This window comes from Meleagris gallopavo, chromosome Z (genome assembly GCF_000146605.3).
Source record: "Meleagris gallopavo isolate NT-WF06-2002-E0010 breed Aviagen turkey brand Nicholas breeding stock chromosome Z, Turkey_5.1, whole genome shotgun sequence".
Lineage (NCBI taxonomy): Eukaryota > Metazoa > Chordata > Aves > Galliformes > Phasianidae > Meleagris > Meleagris gallopavo.
In genome coordinates this window covers 67,847,127-67,856,054 of record NC_015041.2, presented here as the reverse complement: position 1 = coordinate 67,856,054, position 8,928 = coordinate 67,847,127, and the positions used below count along the sequence as shown (strand labels likewise).

At 34.5% G+C, this 8,928-nt stretch overlaps 2 protein-coding genes across 2 annotated transcripts in view; both read left to right on the top strand.

The window, feature by feature from the left end:
• Positions 1-5,378: 5,378 nt before the first annotated feature.
• Positions 5,379-8,657, top strand: LOC109364131 (centrosomal protein of 120 kDa-like). The gene is made up of 2 exons (XM_031557406.1): positions 5,379-5,909; positions 6,605-8,657. Exons 1-2 carry the CDS (start codon positions 5,782-5,784, stop codon positions 6,840-6,842), a joined length of 366 nt encoding a protein of 121 aa, XP_031413266.1. The 5' UTR covers positions 5,379-5,781; the 3' UTR covers positions 6,843-8,657.
• CEP120 (centrosomal protein 120) overlaps positions 7,443-8,928 on the top strand; it is a 28,420-nt gene continuing 26,934 nt past the window's right edge. Inside the window, exon 1 of the mRNA XM_031557457.1 lies at positions 7,443-7,495. Coding sequence (XP_031413317.1) covers positions 7,443-7,495 — 53 coding nt within the window. The remainder of the gene's footprint in view (positions 7,496-8,928) is intronic.

Genomic DNA, 8,928 nt, shown 5'->3' with positions numbered 1-8,928 from the left:
AAAAAAAAAAAAGGGAGAAAACAGTTGGAGGTCCGATTCCTGGTTAAAAACTGTGTCTTGAAACCATCCAGGCCCTCCTACTGACTTGTCAGCTCTGGGTTATTTTCAGAAAACTTTATTTGAGTTCTTTAGCTTCAATCGTAAGTTTTCCCACAGACTTGCATGGTATGTGTGAGTGGGAGATTGAATAGTGGCCGCTATTTAGCCATTGTTTAGTCTAGTGTATGTATGTTTACATCTCCCTTTTGGATTTATAGGCAGCCATGGCAAAATAAAGATTGCGCTTCCTTGATTGAAGAGCCTCTTAACCAAAGCACCTGGTGGCTCAGAGGGGTTCTTTTACAATTTGATTGTAATTGAAATTTTTGTTTTCTTAATGCTGGCTAATTTTTATTTAATGTTGAGTGTTTCTCCTAAACACGATTTAAGTTTCCACTGTGCCAGCCCTAAAACAGTACTCTTCTTCATGGTTCTCAAGGTCCACGCTAGACGTGGAAACCAATGAAGAAAAGCATTAAAACAATGTAAAGAGAAAGTAAACAATCTGATAAATAGTATGTGACTTTAAGGCACTGTTTGGCTTGACTTTGTTTTTGGGAATCAAGGGAAAATCAAGGGAAGGATGGCACAATATCAAAATGATAGGAAAAAAAAAAAAAGGAATATTGATAAATTTTCATTTTTACTCTTTGAAAAAAAAGTAAGAAGTGAAAGAAGTAACAGCATCGCGAAGAACTAAGAGGGTAATGAAGGAGGAGTACCTATGCCAATTAAGTGTATTGTGAAAATAGTTTTCAAGTGCTAAAAATTAAAAGTAGTTTGCAGATGGTCCTCCTAGTCATCTGTTGTTGCTTTACTTCACTATCATGGCTGTTGATACTCAGGTTGTAATGCAAGAATTAAGTTTGCAGGAGTTTCTAGTAAGTCTTATCTCTATAACTGTCATTAGTCTGGCCAGATGATGATTCTGTAATGATTCCTTACCTGAAATTTAAAGACACAGTCTTCTAGAAATTTGAATTTACTTAAAGCTGCCTGACTGGGTACAATAAGCGATTACGAATAAATCTGAAATGTTCCTCAATTTAGGATATATTGTAAGAGCATATTCTCTCTGGAAGTAGCATAAAATGACCGCATAAATATTTTGCTGTAAGAGCTTTAAATATGTTTATGTGTAAGGTTATGTGCACTGAGGTACTCACTTTGATGTATTCAGTTACATTCTTGTTTTTAAATTAAATGAACACAGAACAGAATGAAGATGTTACACATGAGGCTGGAAATGTTACAGTTCGTTTTATTAGTACTGTCTTAGTACTATTTCATAAATATAATGTCTTTTTAGAAGATTATGCAGTAAATTCTGCTAAATTCTCAATACTGATGTGAAATAGAGTTCAGTTTCTTCTTTGGTTTAAAAAAAAATGAATTATTAAACTGTGATAGCAAGAGTGGATGCAGTACCTGAATATCTCTCATAAAGCAAGCAGCACCAGTGTCACCACTGTGAATAAGGAATTCTTCCTTCTCTCAGGCTGTAGCAAATCTTAGCTGTCTGTGAGCACATGCGCTGTTACTCACCCTGCAACTTCTTGTAGACATTTAAAGGAGTCAAAAACTTGTTTTGGGAAATTTCATATTTATCAGGTACTACGAAGTACGTAACTTAAATTATATAAAGGATCCATGAGAAATGAACCAGCATAATCCTTGTCACTTGCCTTCATGTCCTAGTTCCTGAGTTGTAACTTAAGCTAAATGCTAGAGAAATACTTCCTCAGAAAATACTGTTGATTTTTTCTATTGAATGTTTTCTGGTTTAAGATCATATTATCCAGGGTCACTGTATGACACTTTTTAACATGCTACAGAAATTACTGTTTTGCAGTATGACAGGACTAAAATTAATCTAATTTCTCTCTTTATTCCCAAACAAGAAAGTGGTAAATATTTTGTCATGTTTATATCACAGTTGTATAAGTCACCTTAAAATTCTAATTGCACTTTCCTAGAAAGAAACCCCATTCGGTGTTATCTTTGGAAACAAAATATACTGGAAAAGTTTTTCTCCTTTATGGAGAAAAGGAGAACATAATACTCTATATATTGACCATTACTTCCCTACAAATCTAGGAATACTGTCCTGAGCAAAGAATGTACTCTTGAAACTTAGCTTAGGACTTTGTTCTGAATATTCAGAGAATATACTTCTTCAAATGTTTACTTCTTTCATACTTTTTTTCTTTTTGCTATCAGTCTGCTATCGCAGCAGAAAGCTCTGAATCACTGAACTTTCTTGCCACAGAGAGTAAGGTATCAAATTGTAATCGTAATTCTATTCCCAGGCCAAAACTGTTGTGTCTTTTCTCTGAAGATGCAACTTTGAAGAATATTTTCAAAATCTTACTTTGTTAGATGTGCGTAACACCCTCCAAGCCAAAGGAGTGGGTTACAATACCTCCATTCAGTATAGTCACAGCTGTTGGATTTGTATGTATTATGTGCTTCATTTTAATCTACTGAAGTAATTAATAGGCAAGGGTGCCACTTTCTTCTGGCCAGTTGAAGTCTTGCTGTGCTAATAATGAGTGCTCCTCTGTTTGCATTAGTTTTCCAATATTTGGTTTTCAGGTTATGTTTGCCTGGCATGTGTTAAAAGAAATTGTCTCCTACAATTACTGAGACTTAAACAAAAACAAAAAGAAAATGGACAAACTCACAATCATATCCAGCTTTCCATGACAGTAGTGACAGTTTAGAATTGGGTACAATTAGAGCATGAATTAACTGAGCTGAAGAGCAAGTTTTGTTTTCCCAAATAAGTTCATCCTTTTTTCACAATCTGTAACAATTCACTGGACTGAAACTGATCATATCTACACATCTGCATAGGTAGAAAAGGAGAAAATGACATTAGAAGGCCTCCTTTTTATAGAAGATCAGGATTTCTGACTTCATTTAAGAAAATGTCTCATCCTCTGAGTAGCATGGATTTCTTCCTCCATATAAGACCTTTTGCTTGTGAATTGCATTCTTACATAATCTTTAAAGGTGGCCTTCAAGAGTCCCAATATTCTCGAATAAAGCAAACAGGAAAACTAAGCTACAATCCAAATGAATTTCAAAAGCAGAATCTGGATATGCAAGCTGTATGTGTACAGCAGTGTGTATTTTCTGGCATAACAAACTTCTTCAGACTTAGTGTCTGACCAGGAAAAGTAGTAGCTGGCAGGCTGCATTACTGTACAGATGCTTTACCTGTAGGGACAGGCAAGCAGAAATCTGTGGATTTGTACGGTGCAACAGTTCTTCTGAGGTTAGATATAATTTAGAATTTTAAGTTGAATAGCAGTTTTATGTAGTCTGAATTTTCTGTTTGGTGCTTTGCTTCAAGTATTAATCTCAGTAACTTTTTTTTCTGAAATCTGGCAGTATTTTAATTTGCTTCATTTTGAAAAGAACTACAGTTTAATTAGATCTAGTGAAGGCAACACAAACAGTGATGGTTTCAAATAAGTAAATATTGATCTGCCTCCATATTTCTGTGCTCTAGACAATCAGGGTGATCAAATACACCATTTTCATTATCTAATTCAGTTGTGTTAAATTTCTGTTGTATTGTCTTTATAACAACCCAGTTCAGTGTGCATTGTGAGCAACATCTGGTTTTACTACCAGTAAGATCACTACCACACTGTGTACTGGAAACTTGGCTTTATTGCCTGAAAGCTACTGCCTATATAGAAATGGGTTCCAGTGATAAATCCTGTATGTTTCTGAGGCTTGTATGCAAGTCTGTGTATGTTTGTTTTTTTTTCAACTCATTTTAATAAGTAAGAGGGAGGTGAGGTGGAGAGTTGTTGTTACTCTTTGGTTGCCAGCATTGATTTGATCGATAGATTACATGATCAGTTTGTCTTACAACTTTGTATTTGGATTTCTATACAACTCTTGGATAGATATCTGTTGGCAATAATGATGTCTTACTGTTTTCTTGCAGATTTGTTGTTTTCTGTTATAAAACCTGACCTACTTCATTCTGAGTCTGTACGTCTTCTATGCAGCAAAGACTTGATGGAAAAGGAAGGACTTTGGTCTTATCTTTCCCAAGTGCTTTTTTTTATACTTCTATCATCTATCAACTGTAGAAACTCCTTGGCAAGATTCTTTCTTGTGGGCTTTATTGCTAGTATCTGTTCAGCAAATTGCTCTTTAGTCAATTTGGCCCGTCTCACTGAAATAGCAGCTTTTAATATGCCTGAGTGGTATTTTGGATTTAGTATAAAAATGCTTTGGTTACATTCATCCTGTGATTCCATGTAATCTTGTATGAGTGTTTTCCGTATTTCATTGCCTGCTCTTGTTAGCAATTAGAGTTTTGCTTTTATTGATACCTTGCAAAATGTGGATTTTCTTATTATTTAATGGTTATCAGCAAGGAGTTCTGAAGATGCCTATGACTAAGATAGCTGACAACAAGGATTAGATTCTTTCAGAAAGTATTAGGTTGGCTGTATAATGAATATGCTCGTGTCCGTGAAAGAAAATAGTTCTTTACTGCAGTAATAAGTATAAAACTTTGTATTAACAATTAAATAACTGAGATCAGAATGATATCAAAACTTAACAGTAAGCTCACACTATACAGTTTTTCTGTATTTCAGGTTGGATATTAGGAAGAATTTCTTTTCAAAAGGGGTGATCAGGCACTGAAGCAGGCTGCTCAGGGAGATGGTGGTGTTACTGCCCTTGGAGGCATTTAAGGAAAGGGTAGATGAAGAACTCAGGGGTCATGCTTTAGTGGGCAGTATTGATGGTGGATGACTGTTGGACTAGATGATCTTAGAGTTCTTTTCCAACCGTAATGCTTCTGTGACCCTCTCCTACTTTGTTCTGTGTCACTACAGAATCAACTGCCACTTCACCTCAGGCTTTCTTTTTCATTGACTGTGTTGAGTTGGTAATCAAGGTTGTATCAAAAATGGGAGGAGAACAAGGAGAGAAAGCAGCATACTTGTCATTAAGACACTGTTCAGTGTCCCAGGATGATAGGGGATTCCAACCGTAGTTTTTCATCTCTATACATGATGCTAAAGCAAAAAGCAAACTTAGAACCAAACAGACTTTCCAAATAGGTAGGTTGGTTAGATTAAATGCACCAAATAAATTATCTAAGGTTTTGCATAGATCCATAAAACTGTAAAAGGAAACCTTGCCAGAGTTTTAAGTTTTTGAGGCTTACTTATTCAACATAAATTGCAGCTTTGGCAAGTCATCCTTGAAGTTTTGATGCTAGATATTGCAGGGCCAGTAATGGGGATTTTCTGCAGCTATTTAGCATTTTGTGTATGTAATTCAGTGTATTCTTTATTATTTAATAGTACATATTTTTGTATAATCTGTAATTCAAAATAGAAAAAAAAATCTGAGAATCTTCAGCAGTTTTGCAAATTTTCTATTTACAAGCTTAAGCTGGTGTTTGTAGAGGAGGTTTGTCCCACTTTTGCTGCTTCGTTAATGGAAAGATATCTCTGGACTTCAGGTAATCTGCTCTGGATAGGTTTACTGCAGTTGTAACAGTTTTACAACACTGTAGATAACAACAACTAAGACATCTTGTTTAACTTCTGCATTTCTACTAATACAGGAAATTTAACTGTTGTGATTTCATTCCTGAAGTTCTGTTTGTTTTGTTATAACAAGCACTTCCATGTATAACTGTGCAGTTAACTGGGTTGCTTTTATCCTTTCACACATCAGCGTGAACAAGAAAATGCAATGGCTCGCCTTAAAAAGCAGCAGCAAGAGCTGGAGCACATGAGGCTGTGCTATTTGGCAGCAGAAGAAAAAGAGCTGGGGAAAACAGACCGACAAGAGCTGGAGGATATCAGAAATGAACTTAACAGGTATTAGAACAGTTGTGAGATTCCTCTTTTTCCTCTCTTCTTGAACTCTATCTCCAAATAAGAAAAGGTTCAGTTAAATCATATATAATTGGCTGTCAGTGCGGTAATAGAATATGTTTCGGTGTCTCTTAGGTAAAAATTTGCAAATTTGTAAAATGCAACAGTAATGTACTATAGAAAATCTATGTTTAAAGTCAGTATACTTTGGTTTTAATATTGTTGTAGAACATCAGGGTTTTTTGTTTGTATCTATTCTGAACCTTCAGGTTTAGAGAGGACTGCATTACAGGAGAGGGGTGGTGAAAGGCAGATATTTGTCTTTATTTGAGATACATTACATTTTTAAGTCTGTCTAACTTAAGTTGTCCTCCTATGGCTGTCAGCATTAATATTGTACATTAATTAACAGTGCACATCAAAACCTTGTAATTTGAGTGGCTTTGCAAAATCAAAATAGGAGCTTTGGTAGTAATTATTACTATACTGTACTCATATTAAAGAAGAGTACTTTAGCTATCATATCAATACCTCATTTATGTTTTTTTCTTTTAATTTCAGTATATACAAGGTAAACTTTCATCTTTTATAAATTTATTTATTTTACTAATTATATCAGCAGATGTGTGGTTTTTGTATGAAAAGCAAAGCAGTTTTTAATACTCATCTTCTGTTCTCTTCCATTTTATCAACATCAGGCTAAAGCAACAAGAAGAGAGAAAGCAATTTCAAGATGTTAGAGATAATTCTGCACATAAAGTGGATAGTCTTCATACTAGAAAATCAAATGAGAACACAGATGATTATCTCTCACGTCTGATGGAGGAGAGGGATACCTTGTTAAGAACAGGAGTGTATAATCATGAAGATCATATTGTAAGTGAACTTGATCGTCAAATCAGAGAGGCTATTGCAAAAAGAAATGCCACTAAATAAAAGCATACAAAAAAACAGCCTGAATTTGAATAGGCTTACTGATGTTTTTGAACCTTTCTCTTCAAAAATGTATGGTGATGCATAGATTTGCACATTCTTAGCTGTTTTTAAAGTCAGTGTCAATATTTGCAGTGCATAATGTTAAGTGAAGTTTTAAGTTTCAAAGGGGGTGGCTGTTTTTAGTGTTTTTGTATTCCTATACATGCAAATATATTTATATTCTGAAGTGTTTTCTACCACTCTTTCCACAATTGGGCTGTGTTTATTTTTAAGATATTTAATAATTGTTCTCAGTTTTTTGGTCAGTATTTCAATTGTTTTTTTAGAGTTCCTCAACTATACTTGGAGAAAGTGTCATCAGCTCTTTTCTGTGATTTTCTTAATTCTCTGAAATTCTTAATTTTGACCCAAAATGCAGCTCCTGAATAAATGTCACTTTTTATTAAATGACAAACTAATCAATTTTTACTTCTGCAACTGCAGTGAATATAGCTACTTTCTACAGTTAAGTTTTCTTTTTAGAGGCAAGCATTTAATTGGAAGGGAAGGAGCTCCCAAACCTTGTGAAACTGAAACTGATTGAAATGTTAAGTAACTGGTATGATCATACAGGATGAAAATGCTTTTGTCCTAGCAGCTTTGCACATAAGACTGTAAGGGTGAGCCCAGGCTTTGTTCATAAATACATGTGCATTCTTATATTTGTCCCGTGTGAGAAACTATATTTGAGTCATTTTTAACATTTCAGATGCTGGGCACATGCATAAGATAAGAGTTTTACTAAGACATTTTCCTTAATCAGTGCCTACTCAGTTTGCAGTTCTTTAACACGTATTTCAATCTGTGTTTTCTCATTGCTGTTAGGATGATTTATTTGATTGTTGAAGTGTGAAAAGGATAGCCTCAAATTGTTCAAAGCCAGAAGAAAGATCCATGAGAAATGTTAATTTCTGCATAGTAGTTGAAAAAGTTTTTGTTTTTTCTAGCTTCCATTCTGTTTGAGTAGATGTAAAATCATTCACATGGACCTAGCTAATTACATAAACTTACAGCACTGCTTTTTAATGGGGATTTTTGTCATGTTGCCATGGTTCTCAGTTTCAATCTTGAGTACTGAAAAAGTGTTAAATATCTCTATTCAGGCAAAGCATAACAGACCCTATGCAAAACATTTTTTTCAGTGTACTTGCATGGATACAACTGTACATGTATTGCCTTCCTATTTTTCATGGTATAAATCATAGGATAGTGCATCTGACTTGCCTAGCATGGGCCCATTTCCTGCTAAAAAAGCTTGGGTTTTAGGCCCCTTAAAGTTTTAATGTAGCTACTTATTCTCAGATGTTACTTTCTATGAGGACTTACTGTTTATCAGAGTAAAAGTATATAAGAAATTATTTTGTGATGCCTCTCACACCTATATTTTTTCAACTGAAGGTGTTTGAAAAGATTCTACTCCACTAGTAAAGCAAGTAACACCTTGATAAATCCTGCACAAATTCATGGCATGTAATTTTATGCTGTTATGTTAGTGCTTCTGTTGTCATTGATGCATGATCATGCACTGTTGCATAATCCTGCATTATTGGAAATGAAACGGGATTCTTCTGTCTTACCAAGAAGACTTCGTTGTTCCTGAAATTGCTTCACTTTTGCAAGACGTGCAGTTTCTTTTTCAAACACTAGGGGGTCCATTAGACTTAAAGATTGCAGAGTGTGTATAATAGCATTTTCATGACTGGTGATTTTTTAACCAATTCTATGATTTTTCAGGTGTTACATTATTTAATAAACTCATATTTTTAGTATTAAGGACTTTGTGTTTCTTTTTCTATTTCTTTGAACAAAGCTTTTCTTTATTACTGTAGGTCATATGACAGTCTTTGGTGCTTGGAACAATTAAACTGATCAGTTGACTTTTGAAGTTAATTTCATTTTTTCAATTTCTGATAGTCTCTTCTGTGATTTGTACAGGAAACAGCAGTCATGAGGTGGTAAAATTTGAAAGAATACATGCAGATTAGTTTTCTTCTAGTAAATCAAAATATTTAGTAAAATTTACAGTAGGTCAACTTTTTTTTTTTTT

Excerpts from the sequence above, each read along its gene's own strand:
- LOC109364131 (XM_031557406.1), top strand. The coding sequence starts at position 5,782 with ATGGCTCGCCTTAAAAAGCAGCAGCAAGAGCTGGAGCACATGAGGCTG. Across the intron at positions 5,910-6,604 it reads ATCAGAAATGAACTTAACAG|GCTAAAGCAACAAGAAGAGA; the intron begins GTATTAGAACAG and ends TATCAACATCAG.